Here is a 20,952-nt window from a genome sequence, read left to right as displayed (position 1 = left end):
CTTAAAATGTTCTTATTTTCAGCATTTTTTGAGCATTTTGATGTAATTTCTTAAGAAATTGCATGTTTTTAAATCTCCAAAGCCTTAGTATGTTCTTAGAATGTTCTTAAATTTTTGGGCCTCGAAGCCTTATGTTCTTATATAGTTTGTTCTTATAAAAAGAAAAACGTGTATCATTCCACATAAAATATTTCTGTTCTGGCAACTTGCAATGTGGTGAAAACATAACCTGTGACAAACCGTTAAAACCTTTCTTCGTAGAAGCATATTCGAGTGAGACAGGGGTGTTTCAAGATTCCTTTAAATCGGTATGGTCCACTCATAGGGGGCCCCTCATACCCTGTTATTGGGAAACTAGTTTGTGTAGGTTTGCACGAAACTATCATAGCATAATGTACCTTAGAACGAAACAATCACAAAGAAAATGACCATCGAATGATGTAATGAAAAACACAACGAAACGATAAGAACTTTTTCTTTCACTGTTTTGAAAGAACGTAACATAAACATTCCACGTAAAATGGTTTTCAAAACGTAATACGTCAGAGATTTGTTAGGTGTGTTTACTTGTTCAAACTTGAGTCATGGCTAAAGTCAGTATTTAGGTTCAGGTTGTAAGTTTTATATACACAGCAGATAGTATCCATTGCTTTGGTACGTGAAGCAAATAGAAACAAAAGAATCAGCGGTAAAATCACTGTAGTGGATTCTCGGGTATAGCGAACGAACACTTATAGTTTACTACATAAATACGTTTACGAAGACTTTTAAATCCTTATTCTTGGACTGTGGGCAACAACTCAAAGTTTTAATCCAAACTAATTTTTCAATGCGAAGTGGAGGAGGGGTACTCGAAAGCTTAAAAACTACAAATTTCTATGTCATGAATATGTCATAGTGTCACTTAAAATCAAAAGTTATGTCTTAAATTTCCCGTTTGAACAAAACTTATTTTAAACCCTTGGATTATTTCCGCTTTCTATGATATCCGCCTTTCATGTCCGGCGTGAACGCGCGTTGATCCGGTTCCCGTCAATAAGAGCATAGCGCTAAGCGTCAGGTATCCTTGCATCTTTTGTTACTGACGTCATAAAAAGGTTTTTGTGTAGCACAACAGGAGAAAAACAGGAAAACCTTAATTAGGTTCAGCTTTACAAAGAAACAAAAGGAGCTTCATTATGAAGCCTGTAATTAGTCGTTAAGCTTCTTTTCCCGAAACTTAATTAGTACCCCTTGTATTCTGTTCGTAGTCTCCCATATTGAATTATATTGTAGAAAAAGAGTTCAATTTATTGAATTTATGTGAGAATTTTCGCAATAAATTACCTCATGCTATCAGAAAAAAGTCATGAAATTTAAGTGATCACTTTTGAAAATTCCCACACCACAAATATAGTTAGTTATAGGCATTCTAAATTGGTACTATCCCCTTTATGTGTCATGACGTCACTGTCTGGAACGTGGTTTGACAAAAAGCATACGTCATGATTCTTCCCAGTAGCCACCATATTTTATAAAACGGGACAAGAGTTTTGAAGAAATCAATTCTAAGACATCTTCAAGATTCCCCTCTCACTGTAGTACTATAAAAGGTTCAAGGGATATTTCAATACTTCCTAAGGTCTATTCATCTAATGCCAAGCTCTTTTCCAAATTCTTACCCATTCGCCGACTATATGATTAGATTTATTGACAAATCTCTCTATTTAAATTTTTACGTAGATCAATTTTTTCCTAACAGGCAAGAGAGAAAAGGGAATGAAAGGTACAAGGGATATTTCAATACTAAGCTCTACTCATCGATGATGTGGACATCGAGTTCTACCCATACGCTGACCATATGATTATATTTATTGACAATTTTCCTACTTGACTTCTTACATGAATCATCTTTTTGTTCCCAAACAGGCAGAGGGAAAATGGAAAAGTTAAGGGTATCATTTTATCTTCTTTCTGAAGTACTTTTGAAGGGTTTTATCCTTATTTACTGTCAAGAGGTATATTTGATGAAGACTCCTTCATTTTTTCTACAAGAACGTTCAAAATCTTTTTAGCCTTCAGATGTTCTTTTTTAGTTCTAAGCTTTAAAATGTTCTTAGCTTGTTCTTGTCTCCACCATTTTGTCTATTTTCTCTAAGAAGTCAGGTGTTTTAGAGTCTGCAAAGCCTTAAAATGTTCTTACTTAATATTTTAGCTATTGGAGGCTCTCTTTTAGTATGTTCTTATAAAACAACGTTACTTCGTCTTTAAAGTCTTGAGATGAAGAGACCGACTTCAAAATTGTTCAAAATTGTATCATTTTTTAATAAGAAAGCCTACCCAGCTGGCACACAACGTTGTTTCAACGTTCACCTAACGTTATATGGACGCTGTGAACGTTAGATAAACGTTGAAACAACGTTGTGTGCCAGCTGGGTAAAATGTCACAAATGATATATGGACATTGCAATTTCAAGCCTTGAAAAATCTTACTTCTAATGGCTTCTAACGGCTTCTAACGGGTGGTTTGATTACAAAATACCAAATCTCATTATCATTACTGAGTTTATTTATCTGTGTTTTCCAGTGACAGAGATGCATAGCTTCTGATTTATTTAGATCCTGATCAACTGAGGACGACGGTAAACCAGCACCTTTTTCGTCATAGATTTTGCGGGCTTTTTCCAAATCGTTTCAGTCACTACAGCGTTCTCAAAAGTGCAATCATAGAAACTCTGATTCTAACAAGAGAAATATTTTCGTCATTTTTTGTCGTCAAAGTTCGCATGATGTTGACATTAGAATCCTTACGAAACAAAATAAAACAGTTCATAAAAAATAACAAGGGGATAGAAAGAAAGAGAAAGGCTTCTTGACGAGCATGAAGGTTTCGGGAAAAAGCCGCTTGATTCACGAAATTTTTTGTTTTGAGAATCAAGTTACTCTTTGACGATTTGACTACAGTGTCATTCCTAATTAAAACACTAAAGATTTTTTTGATTTGATTTGAGTTAAGTTATTTTTCCTTTGAAATATTCCTCTACTTTTACTACTGTATCGTGTTAAAGTTTAAAATTGTGTTTTAATTTATAGATATTGTGATCTCAATATAATTCAAGAAAAGTGTTTAAGACAGTTCTTTCAAATGCATGGTACCCGGTGTTCAATTTTTCAACCTTTGCAAATTATTGGGGGGGGTATGAAATGATACTTGGAAATAAATGAAGAATAAAAATAATAAAGTGCCCTGGTGAACAATTAGACAACTATTTACTAGTTTTTAATTTGAAAACTTTCTGTGTGGGTGAAAATTCATGGATTGCAAGTCTCAATGAGATAAACTTCATATCTTTTTTGTTGCCCTGGTTCTTTCTGTTTGGGTGAAAATTTTTGGATTGCAAGTCTCGGAGATGAGATTAATTTCATTTCTTTTTCGTTTTTTTTCGAAATAAAGTTTATACCCTTGAGTTGGGACAATCAGAGAAAACTATCAATACTCTTTTTAAAAATGATTGCGAAATTACGAGAAAAAAAGGGAAATTTTCAAAACGATCAATTATTTACTATTTTTTTTTAATCGTTGAATAGGGTAATAAAAAATACAAAAAAAATATTTTAGCAAAGACAAAAAGATTTTCTGAGTTTATTTACAATGGAAAATTTTTAAAATTTCTTATCGCTTTTTTTGGCCTGATATGAGTGATTTGAGAATCTTTTCTTCCTAACCAGCATGTATCGAACTGCATAAAATTATACCAAAGTATTTGTTGTGAAATTCATCTTAAAAATACTTTTTTCATTAATAGGTCAGGACATCATGTAAGACAACAAATAAACGGTATTAGAATAAAAAAAAATTGTCATTTAGATTCGTTGTTTATTTTACAGACAAAAAAAAATTATAAAATAAAAAATATTATTAAAAAAGTTCAAAAATTAAACTTTGTGTTTTATCGACAAAACATGTCAAAGAAAAAACAAGAGGACAAAACACAGTTCACAGTTAAGTAATTTTTCGTGTAAAAAAATGACAATTTTAACATTTTTCGTAAATATTTTGATGACTTTTTTCAAACAAATATCCACTTTGCTTTTGTCTCAAACTATAATGAATACTAAAATGATAACTAACCTCTATATAATAATAATTTACAATTTTGAAAAAAATCTTCTTGATTTTTTGTACTGCCTTATTTGTTTTAAATGTACCGTAGATGAACTTGTTGTTTTTTGCTTATTTATACATATCATTTGTCCACGCGGTCCGCCTACCAATAAAGTACACTCGCTAGATACGATTTAGCACCATCTCAATAGTTATGTACATTTTTTGCTCCTTTTCTTTTACCAATACCTTGTTATGAAAATTCCATACAACTTTTTCATATAAATAATATCTCTCTAAACCTAAAATCCATGGAAGAGTGTTGTATGCATTATATTAATTTTTCTTCACAAAATTTTATTGTGTCTAAACCGTAACGGGTAGCTTACTATTTTTCCTTCATATCCAACCCACCATATATGCATGTTATACTCTCATCTTTATCAGAAAGAGTATTCGGTTTCCATCAAAGAATCCCGAGTCTTAAATTAATTATGCATAATATTCTTTGCCTTGTCCTGGGTTACTTTTTTCGTCCCTTATAAAAGCCTGGGACGAGGGTTCGTCAAGAGAATAGCTCCCTTCATCTTTCTTCCTTAGCCTGTATACCAAGAAAACAATAACAAGGATAGCTAAGATAGCCCCTACGACAACACCGACAATAATTCCGACAGTGAAGTTAACTCCTGTCGGTTCGTCGTTTTGCTTCTGTTGTTTTTGTTGTTGACGGCTTGTCGGTAATTCATCATCAACGTCGTTGTTTTCTTCATCTCCGCCGTAAAGAATTGTCGGTTTGCCGGCATCGATGATAATGTCGTTTCCTTGGGTTGTTTTTTGTTTAGGTTCGTCTGTTGTAACTTCGTTGATATCGACGACTGTTGATTTTTCAATAGCCTTTGTTGTCTTGGCTTTAGTAGTTGGTTTTACTGTTTGAACAACTACAATGCTTGGCTCGTTACCGTCACCGACGCCGCTTCCAGAGCCGGAACCTTCCTCAGAATCACCCTCTTCTCCAGAGCCTTTTTCAGTATCATCAGAATCGCCAGAGCTCTCAGTATCATCGAAAGCTGGAACAGTTTTTAGTTTGGTAAACAATCTTTTGATGTTCGCTTGATCAGGTTTTCCACCAACTTCAAATTCAACGCCATCTTTAGAATCTTCTACGGCGCCGAAAACTAGCGCGCAACAAAACACGAATACCAAAGACCGTAAACTCAACATTCTCCTTTTCTTTTGATATTCTTTTTAAGATTCACTGTAATAAGTTTTGAACTGAAAAATAAAGAAAAAAGTAAAAACGATCAAGTAAATTATTTACGATGTAGTCAACTAAGTGATAAAAACTCAATGTTGATAGCTTTTTACACTCAAAACGATTTTTTCTTATGTTATGTTATGAATCGAGCGCGATTTGAGAAAATTTTTCTCTCGCCTACATGTTGTCCTTTCTCTCTAACCGCTCTAAAAGAATGTAAAAAAAGTGTTTTACACTTCAGTGTCTTCGAGTTATGCGATACAAAAACTAACACAATGGATCTCAATTAGATACTCCCTTGTGATTGGTTCATTCACTAATTATGTAATCAATTTTTAATTTATGCAAAATAGAATGAATTGGTTCGCTATTATGACATCACAAGAATAGATAACCAGGGCTCTCCTCCCCTCCATTTTCTCTGAGTATCGTTTTTTTTCTGCTCTTTGATTGATTTGAATAATATCGTTTTGACAAAAGAGTGACTCAAAATAGAACCCCGTTTTTTTCATATTATCTTTTCCATGTCAACTCCATGTAACACATAAAGCTTATAGCGTCGACAGGATCTCAAAGGAATGAAGGATGAGAGAAAAAAGATCTCCTTGATTCATTTTTCGTGAAACGTCATAAGCTACACCGATCCTCCCGATCAAACCGTATTGTGACGTCAGAATGTCATAGAAAAAATACTAGAGAGATTATGTATCCGAGATATTCTACAGCTACGGTTGTGGGGCTACTGATGCGGGTCATCACCAAAGGCGACATGTCGTTGTCTGCTTTGCTCTGTTAGGGGAAAAACACCAAAACACCGTTTAAGCAAAGTTGACATAATGCTGTTCGTCAAATATCGAAGTTGCTTTCACCCGCCATTAATTTCCTTACTTGCCATCTCTCTTGTCACTTTAACCGTAGCTGTAGAGAATTCCTGAGACATAATTTCTCTACTTTGATATTGCTGGATACAAAGTTAAAGGATAACCTGAAGCCAGCCTGTATGTTAGCCAACATTTAGAATTTAAAAAGCCGTTTATGTTACACTCTATTCAGTGATACAGGGGGCTGTTCAAGTTCATAAAACTTCAACTTGTCTCCGGATTTGTCTATGGTCTAAATAATGTGTTTGGAAATTTCAAACTCGAACCCAGTCCCTTATTTCACTTTTTATGACTTTGATAGTACTCACGAAAGGTTTTAACTACGTCGGAATCATGTCCATTGATAAAATTAGAGAAAAATGGTGCAAGTGGCTCCTCCTGGGTACGAAACTGTGAACTGAACAGTTTTTTACCAAAATAGGGGTGGAGCAACTATGGAACCTTTGAAGACTTTGTGAAACGTGAAACTGTTTTATTGAGAATCTATAAACAGTGAACAATCATGAGATTTTTTTGTGCAGGTTTTTCTAAAGACTAGGTATTTTAGTTCGATATATAAACACCCTTGTGTCACAGACCCGGTGGACCCCCCTTTCTGGGTTCACCTTGGAAACACTGATCACACTTTCATTGAATTTATCCACGTTAGCACCACCTTTTAACCCTAAATTGATTTTTTCTGTCCCAGCTAATCTTTCTTTGTTTGTGATATTAAATTTTACAACTTCTTTTCCTTTTGGTTGAACACTGAATGACCCTTTCTGAGGTATAGCGTCTTTTTTGATATTTTTATATCCAAATTTATTTACTTGAATTTCAACGACATTAGGACAAGATTGTGTTTGCTGTTTAAACTCTCTGGTATGTTGAACAGATTCTGTCATCCATTTTTCACCATTATACTTGTTTCTTGGGTTTGTTATGTAAGGCCACTGGAGTTTTTGATTTTTCATCGTTAGTTCAAATTCCGTTTGGCCCATTTTGCGATAGACATAAGTAGATGTACTTTTGTATGCAGCTGGGACAGCACTTCCAGATATGGCACCTTTTTCACCAATTCCTTTCAAAAAGTCTTCCAAACTTATACCTTCATCTTCAAGCCGAAGAAGGCATCTATGGCCATGCTTGTGCTTCACTTCAGCAGTGCGTCTCAAACCGCGATATTTCGAGAGCACGGAAGCGCGTCAAAACACCAGCTTTTTTAGAGTTTTGTCTCGTTTACCCAAACGCTGCAATCCTGCGTAGGCTTTGGGCTCAAGACTAGAACCCCCAATACGAACACCCCTGTCTCAGTGCCCCGGTGGCCTGATTTCAGTACATGATTTTTTTCAGTACATGGTTTCAGTACATGATTTTTTCCTACGTCACTGCAGTAATCAAATTTTTATTGCACTCATTTGTAATCATCCTAAATGGCTTGGGAATTCAAGAACTGTTTTTTATTGTCGCTGTCTTATTTATATTTATATCTCAATTCACAAATGAGTGCAATAAAAATTTGATTACTGCAGTGACGTAGGAAAAAATCATGTACTGAAACCATGTACTGAAAAAAATCATGTACTGAAATCAGGCCACCGGGGCACTGAGACAGGGGTGTATACGAGACATTGGCCTGACCGAAAAAAAATCATCATCATCAATTTTGTTAATTGTCAGAGTCGTTTACTCACTGGAAATACGCAACTTTCTGAAGTTTCGTTTTTTTTCGGTTGTGCTTCATTTTAAAAATAACGAAGATGAAAAGTTACCATCAATCCCGCGAGTAAAAGAAAGTACTCCGACTAGTCTACGAAAAGTGCGCTCGCGCGGCGAATAGAATATCTCGCAAATTAATATATGCATAAAACTGACGAAATCCTTTCTTTTTTATGCTTAGGTGACGTCACCATCGATCCTGACTCGACAATGGAGAACCAAATCTGGCAATGTATAAATATAATGTATAATTATTACGAGCGGCCGGGAAAGTTTGTGTGACGCAAAAATTGCGCGATAAACGAAGCCCTAGAAGAACGCCCACTGAAAATTGAAACCAGGAATTTATTGAATATTTCACTAATGAAGTATCAAACTTTTTGTTTTTTGTAATTATTATAAATTCATAATTTTTAAATACTATTTTTTGAATGTCAAAGGACAATTAAAGTGAATTTAAGCTGATTGGGTGGATATTGGGCGGACGGGCGTTTTGCACGTGCCGAGATTGGAAATTAAATGAGAGTAAAAGACGGGGGCGTCTTAGTATGTAATATTAATTTATTATTCTTTTATTTTTATTTTTCGCGAATGAAAAATGAATTTTTGATTTTTGAATTACGGAAATATAGTATAATATATTGTATTTGATTAGTTTGCAGAGGGGTATGAACCCCCCTAGTTTTATTTCATCCCCCCCTATATACCCATCCCCCCCTTTTGTAATGAAATCTTATCCCCCCTTTTTTTTTACAGAAAATCCGTTTCGAAGGAAACTCGCTTTCCCACCTACCAGCAAAATTATCAACAAGAAAGAGTATGAAGTATTATAGTCACGAGCCAACAATGACAGAATATAACTAGCGTTTTTCATTAATCTTGATCATTTTAAAATCTAATCTAAAATGTGTGTGTTCTGTTGAAAGTTCTTCAGGTCCCCCCTTTTTTATTTGACCCCCCCCCCCCCCTACATTCCCATCCCCCCTAGTTTTTTCGGCAGATCTCGGTACCCCCCCCCTACAAAGGCCCTCCAGAAAGTTGGCATCCCCCCCTATTAAAAAGGGGGGGGGGTGCAAACTATGGTCAATGCCAAAAGATACTTACGAATAATCTGCTGTGTTGCTTCGCTATTTACCCCCGGATTGTTTTAGTAGGCACTTCGGTCACGTAAATAAAAACACGTGTATATGTTGAAGCCGACTGTGGACTGACCGCAATTGCAATTACATAAATTATTGTGGAAGGGAACGCTTGAGACGAATGTTTGGGAAATCAAAAAGACAACTTTTGTGAGAATGTTGAGTTTTGTTTATATGGCTGTTTGTGACGTACTGTTCAGTATAATGAACCATTTCGCAACTTTTATTTTTAATCACTTAAAGAGAAAATATATTTCAAAGTTAGTTTTGATTTTATTTTTTGGAGTACAAGCTTCTAAAAGCTTAAAGTTTTGCTTAATTACCCTTAACCCCTTGCACATCTTCCTTCTATATTATATACATCTTGAGGGACGCCGAAAAGCCCTCCTCCTCTCCCCTAAGATCTCAGTATTGGGAAATGCTAAAAACTTGAAATTTGGACCATTTGTCGATATAAAAAATTGTAGATAGTTGGCAAAATTTCTGGTGGACCACCTGTGTGGTGTATATTTTATAGACCAGAATGTGAAATATGCTGAAGTTGGATATTAAGTGAGCCCCTCCCCCCCCGCTCTGTGAACGAAAATTTTTGATAATTTTTGAACCACTTTCAGTTTCGGTATGATATTACGTCACTACATCACAATGACGTCGTAAAGTGCTGACGTCATCGAAAATAGCACCCCTTCTAACTTTTTTCACTTCAATATATATTTTTTGCTCAAATTTTGTATGTGATATCCCTTAGGACAATCTATATCTCAGGATTGAAAAAAGGTATTGACTTGGAATTTTCATCCCCCTACAATTAAGCACAAGAGTATTTTTGAAAGAATAATAGAAGAGAGCCAGAGTTTAAGAAAACATTTTCCAAACATTTACACATTATTTTTTTCATTACACTCAAAATAAAGACATCCAAAGAATTACAATTTTTTATCAAATCACTACTTTTATTGTAGACCAGTTTCTTCCATCCAAACAGTGCCATATTTTACTCTTCCAATTCGAAAACCCTTTGTATCGTTTTTTATGACAAACTTCGATCAGTTGTTCGTTGAGTTTCCGTACTGTCTTTGAATTGCAAGAATCTCCTGCAATTTCGGAAAAACTGATATGGTCACCTGTCCTTTAACGGTTGGAATGCAACAAAAATCTTTACTTTTTAGAGTTCTTGAAGTATTTCTGCTGTTATTATCAGTTATCACAAATCGGATTTCTTCAGAAGTATCATTGGCTACATGTGTGTTATGTTGCTGACCCATACCTTCCTCTAAGAAACGCTATTATAAAATTCGCCCAAAACAAAAAGATACTCACGATCAAACCAAGTACTATCAAATTTATGAGTCCAGAACAGACTTTGAGAAATTTGAGATAAAAAAACAAATGCATACTTTAAATGTTTGTGTTAGTGTAAGATTTTTCTTGTTTACTTTAACCATTCAGTGCCTTATTTTTTATAAGCAACAGTAGAGCTCAGACAAAACTGGATGAAAAAAAAATTGAGCGAGCGCAGCGAGCAAGTGCGATTCTTTTGGCAAAAGCGCGGGAAAAAAGCTGATATGCGGGGTGTCGATAAAAATCGATTTTTTCAGCTTTTTAGCCTCGTTTTCCATTCAGGACTTTCGTCGTCGTGTGCACTGTCTTAGGTCCCAATATGGAGAATTGTCGCCTGAACCCGACTGTCTGTTAGAAGCATTACGTAATGGATTTTTTCCAAATCTCTTTGTAAATCAAGCTCCGGCTCAAAAAAAGTAGAGTATTTTTATAGGAGGATGAAGACGTCATTTCTTCAAGAAACGTCGCGGGAAAATAAGGGCACGGCGCTCAATCCTCCTTGCCGATCGGGAAACGTTGCCCGGTTCGAGAGCGTATTGTTGATCGGACCATACTGCTTTCTAACAGTCAAAATAAAGATGGCGGCAAAAATAAACAACTGGTTGCTACTGCTCTTTCGCTATTTTTCTTTGGTTTTTATGCTTTAATGAGTTGAATTGGATCATGCTTTTTGTGTGATTGTTACAAGAAATGGTTGATGATGAAGTTTTCTTATTATTCCTTCCTGGATTTGATGTTTCGTTTGGTTTGGCATGAGAGATGCAATCTCTTGAAAAACAGGACATTTTATCAACTTTCACAACAAACTAACTTCAATTTTGCCCGTATATCTACACAAATTCTAACAAGGCAGATATTTATAGATATTAAATACAGATATTAAATATTTGTGGATTAATCTGAGCATGCTATATTTGAAAAATTAAATACTTGCAACATCAAAAAAGTTTGAACTCACTTTTTTATGATGGTAAGATGGCCATCTGATGGTGGCTAGATGCGGCCACCATGGATGGTGGTTAGATGCAGCACCCAAGCCAAATGGTTGTGGTTGGATATGAACTGGTTAGCTTTGAAGTAAAAATTTAAACCCAGAGCAAAATTTACTGATTAATGATTGAATTTCCCTTGGTTTTTTAAAATGCATTTTAAACGTGGTGGAAAACTTTTGGTTTTGAATTTGGACTTTTTCTTGCACATTCGTTTAAAACGTGGAAATTTTTGCTGTGAATTATATATAATTGGACATTTTCTTCCAAGTCACGTGCGATTCAAACGTGGAAAAATTTTGGTTGTGAATTTGGTCATTTTCTTGCACATATGCGTTTAAAACGTGGAAATTTTTGCTGTGAATTATATATAATTGGACATTTTCTTCCAAGTCACGTGCGATTCAAACGTGGAAAAATTTTGGTTGTGAATTTGGTCATTTTCTTGCACATATGCGTTTAAAACGTGGAAATTTTTGCTGTGAATTTGGACATTTTCTTCCACGTGCGTTTAAAACTTGGAAATTGTTTCTGTGAATTTGGACATTTTCTTCCACGTGCGTTTAAAACTTGGAAATTGTTGCTGTGAATTTGGACATTTTCTTCCACGTGCGTTTAAAACTTGGAAATTGTTGCTGTGAATTTGGACATTTTCTTCCTCGTGCGTTTAAAACGTGGACATTTTTGCTGTGAATCTGGACATTTTCTTCCACGTGCGTTTTAAACGTGGAAAACCTTTGGTTGTGAATTTGGACATTTTCTTCCATGTGCGTTTAAAATGTGGAAAACTTTTGTCGTGAACTTGACATTTTCTTCCACATGCATTTAAATATATAATGTAGAAAAGTTTTGCTGTCAGGCAAAAATAAAAATAAATGTAGTGCTTCCGGAATGTGGGTGAAGGAAAAAAGCTTTCATGCGGCCGGCCAGAAATTTTTTATTTTTTTAAGTATATTTAAGTAATAAGATCACTGAAATAGAACTTTAAAGATAACTTTTATGTACAATCAGTATGAAGTAAAGCCCTATGAATATACTAATGTATCAACTACTAAAGAACAAATCTTGATTTACAAGTGGGAATATCTGACCAAACTACTTTGATAGCTTGAATGCTCCAACTTGATTTTTTTATGATGAACTACAGTATATAGATGAACTCATAGTCTGCGACCGGGTCAGAAAATTATTATTTTTATCAGAAAAAACTAATGATGAAATCTCGATAAAATGCCAAAAAAACGGTTTTTCCGGCATTTTCGGCCGGGAAAAATGTTTTTCGAAAATCGGGCTCCGTCACATTTTAGGTATAACAATCAATTATAAGGAAAAAGTCCAATGACAATCCAGAAAAAAAAATTTCTCAAAAATTGGACTCAGCCATGTTTTGGGCATTGTTAATACGTATCTTTGAGCAAAAAATCAGAAAAAACTAATGATAAAATCTCAAGAAAATGCCAAAAAACAGTTTTTCCGGCAAATTTTTTTTTGACATTTTGGGCATTGCCATTTTGCATCATTGTGCCAAAAATTAGAAAAAACTAATGAGCCAATCCTGAGAAAAGCTGGTAACAGACGGACGAACGGACATCGGTTAATTTATAGGACCTCTACCCCACCGGGGTAGGTCCAAAAAGATTCCTATGATTCAATCCTGAGAAAAGTTGGTAACAGACGAACGGACGGACGAACGAACGAACTAACACAGGTTAATTTATAGGACCTCCACCCTACCGGGGTAGGTCCATAATGATTGAAAAACAATTATAGCACAAAAATGCCTCAAACAAATAATGATAAAAGCTTGAAATCGGGCAGCAACCCATTGGAAACTAAGGGGTAGTAAATGACACGATAACATTTATAGTGAAGGGATCTATTTGCCTTTCTTTGTTTTTAATTTTTTCAAATAGAAATCGAGTTCTTTTCCTTCTAAGATGTAACCATCACATCGTCCAGATTGTCCAGGTCGAGATGAAATGCATGCTGGAAAAAAAGACGAATTTAAACTAAGGCAGTTCATCATTAGCAGACACTCTTAGAATGGAATGAAGTTTTGCAAACCAAGCCTGGCTAAACTCTTCAAATAGACATTATCAGAGTTTCTGATTTTCCTAAAAGACGGTACAGTGTGGGATTGTTTCGGGAGTATTACAATAGAATTCTCTTAGGAATTCCTCGAGGAAATTCTACTGATCACAATCCCGAAACAATCCCACAATGTATCGCTTTTTTAGGAAAATAAAAAACTCCGGTAAAGTCTATTGCACTGATTTTTACTGGGCTGCGAGAAGGAGTTTTACTTTCGAAATACTAGGGAGGCGAGATAAATTTTTTTCGCAAAGACTTGTTGGGGACAAAAATTGAAGTTAAAATTTCTCCAGTCGGCAAAAGTAGTAAAATGTTTTTTCAATTAAGATGCTTCAGTTACCAAGATTACTCTCATCGATCAATCAGATCTCCGAAGGTGTCCTAAGGTTACTAATCATCATTGCATCTCGACAGTCATGAGATACTGAAGTTAGACTTACCCATAACACGTCCACTGGTGAATTGTTCTTCTAAATGGTGATCGATTTTAGAGTCTGGTTTTCGTGCTGCAATTTTAGCTTTGGCGTGTTTGGACCTTGTTTTGTTTAAAGGATCTTCTTCACCTTCGGGCTGAATGGTTAAAATGGATGTTTTAGTTAGGGACATAATAACATTAGCAAAAATAATAAATTAACTGAAATTTCATGGATGCATCAGTTACCAAGGTTACTCTCAACGATCAATCTGATCTCCGAAGGTGTCCTAAGGTTACTAATCATCATTGCATCCAAGATTTTACTGTTGGACATTCAAAACACATGCAGATTTGGGAATTATAACACATGGGCTCTTCAAGTAATACTCCAGCTAGACAGGAGACCAGCACTACATTCTTAATCTGATATATACAGGACAGGCTGTACAGGACTGTAGGAATTTTGAATTTAGGGCTGTCCTCACTTACTAAAATTACAACCAAATTTTGGGACTCAAGTTCTCTCTTAGAAAGCATGACCAGTGAAAATTCATGGAATGAATGCTTCAGTTACCAAGATTACTCTCACTGATCAATCTGATCTCCGAAGGTGTCCTAAGGTTGCTAATCATCATTGCATTCATGGTTCTAGTTAATCATCAAATCAAAATATTGAGGGCTTACAACAGGGACTAATGCAGGGCAATGGGAGACACCCTTGGCTGTTCCCAACAACACATTTGAAGTTATCATATTGCATATCTATCAAACCGACAGAACTGTAAAATGTTTTTTATATTAAGATACTTCAGTTACCAACATTACTCTCACAGATCAATCTGATCTCCGAAGGTGTCCTTAGGTTAATAATCATCATTGCATCTTTAAGCTACCTTTTCTAGTTAGATGAAGTTCAATTCACCAATAAAATACACTGAAAGAAATGTCAGGAGGCTTCCAGCAGATGAAGAATCAATATCTCAAATGCATTTATCCTTCCTAATTGACTATTTTGGCACTTGGGAACGAATGGACAGTTACCGAAATCTTCTGCTCATTAGCTTTAACGTGCCCGACAAAAATTTCATTTCATTGCATTTTAGGTTGTTTTAAAGCTGTTTAAAGACCATACAGTATTCATTATATACACGACGTGTGTTTTCTACGAAAAAACCCTGGTTTTAGCCAGTAGTGGCAAATTTATACGAGACAAAAGTTGTATAAAACTTGCCACTACTGGCAAAAACTGGGGTCTTTCCGTTGGAAACATTACGCCATGGATATCACGAATACATTTTCAAAGATTTATCAGGTGTGAGTTTGAATGTAAGGAGGCTTCCAGCAGATGAAGAATTAAAATCTCAAATGCATTTATCCTTCCTTTTGATAATATTGGCACTTGGGAACGAATGGACAGATACCAAAGGCTTCTGTTCATTAGCTTTAACGTGCCTATATTTCACCATGAACTAGAATAACCATTAACACAATTCAATAAATTGAGCAATATAAAACCATCAAGTCTATATATAACATATGCTTACTATTTTGTGTCCCTTCTTGCGTCCAACAGCAACTCCATAATGTGCTTCAAACCTGAAATTAAGAGGAAGAACATGTTTTACATGTAAAATATTCATATATGGTTAGCTTTTCCAAATAACTTGAAAACAAAGTTAAATGGAATGTTCATTGTACAAGTTTTGGTGAAGTTATGGTAGGGCAACATTTTGAAACAGAAGCTTCAAAAGTTTAACAGCACCGTAACAAAGCACAAAAAGTTGATAATCTTGCACACCTATGACTCAATCACAATCCATGGCTACCAATAAAGGTAGTGAGTATTGGTGTATTACTCGGAGAGTGGTCTTAAGAAATGTGCACATTAGATGTCAAGATTTCACACCACTGTACGTCATTATGGCAAAATATTGAATAAAAATATTTGAATGCTGAATCAGCGAGGATGGGTTATTACTTGAAGTCTTGTTCATATTTAGAAAAATCTTAAGTAAAGGAACAAATATTTTGTTTAAGGTATCATAACTGTAGTACATTTTCATCTTTCAATATTACAATGCCAGAAATTACAGCAAGAACTTGATGTACACCATTCAGAATTTGGTATACTTGTTCTTCTTAAGACTAACAAATTCGACAAGTTGATTAGATAAAGATTATAGTAACTTTCAATTAAATTTTGCTAGTGACTCAGAAACTTTTGTAATCATCCAAAATAGTAAGAGATTTTGATTTAAAACATCATTGTCAACTAGCCTATTACCTTGGTAATCCATGTTCCCACTAAACCAGACATATCAAACTTGTCAAACCAAACAAACAATTTAGGAAGCAACAAAGTTTAACTCATTTTAAGTGTGCATTTCAGCTAGATTTTACATCCCAGAGGCATATTTAACATGAATCGAGGTCCTATTTCATTAAAAGAGCCCTAGCCCTAAAAGGAGATTTCTACATGTTCACAACAATTACTAATTTGCACACCCTTTAATTTTTGCGGGCCAAATTGATAGGATGAAGAAAAGTGTGTGATTTGTTAGTGAGGGTTTCGGCTTAAAAATGCTAGACTTTCTCTCCGTTTTATAAAGAGCCGGATAACGCCAGAAAAAAATGTCGGCAGACCTCAAAATTTTTTTTCAGGCACGCACGTTCACTAGCACTATCCAGCGAAAAGATCAAATTAAAAAAAAGTAATTCCCAATCAACATTCTGAATTAGGCTTTTAAAAACAGAAGCTAATATTCTGTAGAGTTTTATGAATTTTCAAACAAATGAGGTTAAAGTGATCCAACTGCAATCCATTAATCAAACTCATTCTAACATCTGATAATGTGAGAGTTCAATGAATTTTAATGGAACTTAAATTATTGCATGGAGTTAGATTGATACGGTCTGCTTAATCCCAGCAATTCTCTTACCATTGCTTAAATGGTGTAGCATCAATAAGGATAATGGCGTTCTTGACCAAAGTTTTGGTACGTACAAGTTCATTGTTGCTAGCATTGTAGACAACATCAAGGACTCTGGTCTTTCGTGTGATACCTGAAGCAAAGTAATCAATATTTATCATTCTCAATTTTTAAATCCTTCTCAAAATAAAGCTTTCCCTAGTCAAGTTTATTAACTCCTAGTCTGGTTCATTTGGAGATCAGTGTAACTATGACAAAACAGGATCAACGGAGTATGATTTGATCAAAACGATCACATATCCCTCAATATCAAATTTCATCATTTCTCCAATATTTTGTAACAGTACTTGTTTGTAACTTGTGTGAAAATTTCTTACTCGAGTATTACATTATCAAAAATATAACATACTCTCTGATCCCCAGGAGTAATTTCCAGCATCCAATCGCATGGCTCTGAATTTCAAGTTTCCACCTCGACATCTCACTGGGTGGATTCGCTTTACACCAATCTGAATTTACAATTAAATTTATAAATTATAATTGTGAAGAGACATTTTTCAGTTGCTATAATATTTTTCAGGACCCTCCCGGCGCTCCAGAAACCTCTGGTGCAAAAAGTGCGTTTTTTTCGTGATATAAATGCAAATGCGATAGCTTTCGCTGCGCAGTGATCAAATAAAAAGTTTGGTTGGTACTGGCTAATCACATTTATTTTTTTGTGACCCTGTCTAAACGGCTCTTTAAAGCGTGCACCGGAGCGCCGGGAGGGTCCTTATTTTTCCTTCCTTGCCTTATAAGAATTAGCCACACAAAGGCAGACTAAATAAAAATAATAGTAAAAGAACAATTAACAAGATGGCAATGACATAAATGATGAGATCTCTATAATGATTAGCTATTGCCTTCACCAATAATTAAACTCAAACATATCTGTTTTCATGTCAGTAGTTTGACCAATTAATCTGCTATTCAACATCAAAGCACAGACTAACAAAATTATGACAATCATCAAAATGTGAATATGATAATCATTTCCACTTGAACAACTTTAATGGTTGAAGCCAAACCAGTATTTGTTTACCTTGGTGTTGGCAGCAGGACGTCCAAGACAGTGCTTCCTCTTTTTGGTAAGAGGCTTCTTGCGACCTCCAGTGTGTCGGCGTTTATGCCAGCTATCTCTCGAGATACCTAAAAGTCAAACCGATGAAGGTGGTCAATAACATCCAAGTTTAAATTGTCATTCTCAAAACAAGTAGGGCAATACCAGTAAAAATCGATACAATGATAACTTTACCAGGCAATTGCGTTGTTTAGGAAGTGCCAAGCCACTCGATTGGGCAGATTCTTGCTGATAAAGTGTAGTATAATATTGTAAACCTACCCATCTTGGAGCTGGATAGTAAAAAGACTTCTTGCCTGAAGTTCTGTTTTGATGTTGATTCGGTGAGTCTATTTTCAGGAACGTGTTTTTATGGTAACAAGCTTCTCCCCCGCATAAAGAAGATAGCGTTCCGAAAAATACAATTTTCGTGATATTTCACATGGCAATGAAATTCTAAAAGTGAAAGTATCTTTGCCTGGAAACTTGCATCACTTTTCTCCGATTGTCGAAGGTTGGATGTTTGTTGGGTTTGGTGTTTGTTGGTGACTGGAGATACTATAGTATATTATATTCTAATTCATTCCTGTTGTTATCTTTATTAAAAATAATTTTTTAACTGGAGATAAAATGGTACCAGTATCGCAAAAAGTATAGACCTTTTTTCTAAGAGGCCACCCTGTCGAATAATTATGTAGTCCAGCAGAAAAACAATGATAAAACCATACATAATTATTACAATGGGCCATTCCAGAATTTGTCTGTAACAGGGGGCGGACGACACAGGATTTCCGAGGGCAAAAGTTTTCACCAAAATTTGAAATTTCCAAGGCGAGAGAAGAAAATGTATGAATTTCCAAGGCAATTGAATTAAAAAAGGCAAAAAAGAGTGGAATTTCCGATGCATTTTGCAAAAGTACATGGATTTTTATCGGAATTTCCGACCACCACTGGAAAAGAAAAATTATTTCCGAGGCTAGACAGTATAGACCTAACTCTTCACACAAAAATTACGGGAAACGCATGTTTGGACTTTGTACCCTATGCTGCACTCAAGCACTTAAGCCAAAGTCCCGCAAAGGCGGGACAAAAATCAGTTTTTTGAAATTTGCAAAAAAACGCCACATAGAAGATCTTTCAAATTCAGTATGTGAATAGAGCAGTAAAAAATACAACTTTTCTATTTTTCCTTTTTTTTGCAAAAGTTCTAGGAATGAAAATAAAGGGATAATGATAATTGAATACTATCCATTGATGATCCGCGGCACTATCGTAAAGCTAGAATCGCTTCGCGTACTCTTCGCTTGAGAAAATGATTGACAGATTGAAGTTTTTCATCCCCGCGGTGCGCGCCACGCGGGAGCTCGGGCGCTCTGCTCAATCCTCGGACCGCGCTAAAAATGGTAGACTGAGCAGTGATAGATCATTTCGATGGAAGTTGTTGGAATGTTTACAAGGCTCTTGACAGAAAATCGTTTGTTTTATTGTTAATGATGACAGTGCGGTTATTAATTTTGTTAGATCTGACAAATTGATGTTTGTAAGTGCACTTTATAGTTTTGATTCCCATTGAAGAATCATATTCTGGTTTTCATGTTATTAGATGCTGTTTTAGAGCTTTAGGTCTACACTGCTAGAGAAAATTAAAAAATGCACGTCGTCCGACGGGGGGTAACAAAAATTTTCTGGAATGGCCCAATATGCATGATACAGTAATTATGCATGGCTCTATCATTGTTTTTATGGCTGGACTACATAATTATTCAACAGGACGTCCTCTTTGAAAAAAGGTCTATTGATTGACATTTCCCAGGGGATGTGCAGCCTAGACTAATGTTAATTTTTCTTTCAGAAAAAAGACTATAATTTGTTTACCTTTATTCCTGCAGCTTCCCAACATCCAAGCTCTCAAACATCACAAGCCGAATGAAATTACTTTCGATTTCCCGTAGAAATTATACAATGGAAAATCCGGGGGTCGAAGAATGAAGACTTTTTATTTCCGAACAAGTTATCTTTGCTTCTTAAAACGAAATATTACTTTTCAATATATTTGCTAAATATAATGTTTGATTACAAAAATACTTTACACTGTATTTAAAGTTTGAAAAAGTCGATTCTACTATTCTACTTAGCTCTTTGTTTCCATGTCTAACCCCCGTCTCAAAAGAAGTCCCAGAATCCCGAGATTTTTGCAGTCGGGCGTTCAAAACAAAGGCGTTTTTATTTTTCCGCCCACTTACGAATTTTTCTTCAATAATAGGCATTTAAAATACCAAATTTAAAAATAATAGTATAAAACCTTATTTTCTACCGTATAGTATTTCTTCTAAAACGAAAAAACAAAATACACTAGAAAAATAAAGAAATTACGAGTGTTATCAAGCCACCCAAAATGAACTTTCATTTGTCCGTGTCATCGAATTGTTGTATACGTCACGATCTATTGTCAACCATTGTCCAATCCCGTAAGCGATTGAAGTGCCGTCAGTAATAATCTGAGAAGAGATAGAGTACCCTGCCCAGTTGGCGACCGAAATTTTTTTGATTCAAATTTTTCACTTACTTTTTACTTTTTTGAAAATCCTTTTCAACCAACGGTTAGACAACTTTTAACATGCTCTTCGTGTTTGTTTTGATTTTTTATTTGAGGCGATCTTCTTAGAATAAAAAGCTTTCGAAGCGAGCGGTACTAGTGCCCAGTTCCCGACCGACGTACCAGTCTGCGACCGATCGCAAGAAGGAAAAAATCAGTGCTCTACTTACAGGTAAGGTCGTATTAATTGATCAGGATGATAAAAAAACTCATAAGCTTTCCCGTATTACATCTATTTACACTCGTTCTTTTGTTTTAAAATAGCTTACTTACATTTCCCTTCGGCATGTTTTTTCAGAATTTTTCTTCAAGTCGCCATTTTTTTCTAAAGTTTGTTTTTGGTTTGTTTTAATAGTGGCGGTCTATGGAGAGTCTTCATTTGATAAAAACGCGGGAATTTTTTATGTCTGTTTTTTTCTCTTCGCGTCTGGAAT

The 20,952-nt window shown here is 35.3% G+C and overlaps 2 protein-coding genes across 2 annotated transcripts; both read right to left on the bottom strand.

Moving 5' to 3' along the window:
* Positions 1-3,519: 3,519 nt before the first annotated feature.
* On the bottom strand, positions 3,520-5,533 carry LOC136813858 (syndecan-2-like). Its single transcript, XM_067070352.1, has one exon. It carries the CDS (start codon positions 5,303-5,305, stop codon positions 4,577-4,579), a length of 729 nt encoding a protein of 242 aa, XP_066926453.1. The 5' UTR covers positions 5,306-5,533; the 3' UTR covers positions 3,520-4,576.
* A 7,714-nt stretch (positions 5,534-13,247) lies between these two features.
* LOC136813857 (small ribosomal subunit protein eS8-like) lies at positions 13,248-18,291 on the bottom strand. The gene is made up of 7 exons (XM_067070351.1): positions 18,205-18,291; positions 17,905-18,011; positions 17,233-17,332; positions 16,833-16,956; positions 15,438-15,489; positions 13,919-14,048; positions 13,248-13,373 (listed from the first exon to the last, which is right to left on the bottom strand). The coding sequence occupies exons 1-7, from the start codon at positions 18,206-18,208 to the stop codon at positions 13,264-13,266; spliced, it is 627 nt and encodes a 208-aa protein (XP_066926452.1). The 5' UTR covers positions 18,209-18,291; the 3' UTR covers positions 13,248-13,263.
* Positions 18,292-20,952: the final 2,661 nt, after the last annotated feature.

The sequence above is a fragment of the Clytia hemisphaerica genome, unplaced genomic scaffold (assembly GCF_902728285.1).
Source record: "Clytia hemisphaerica strain Z4C2 unplaced genomic scaffold, Clytia hemisphaerica genome assembly, whole genome shotgun sequence".
Taxonomy (NCBI): Eukaryota; Metazoa; Cnidaria; class Hydrozoa; order Leptothecata; family Clytiidae; genus Clytia; species Clytia hemisphaerica.
The sequence above is the reverse complement of the archived record's forward strand: the minus strand, read 5'-3'. Positions and strand labels throughout refer to the sequence as shown.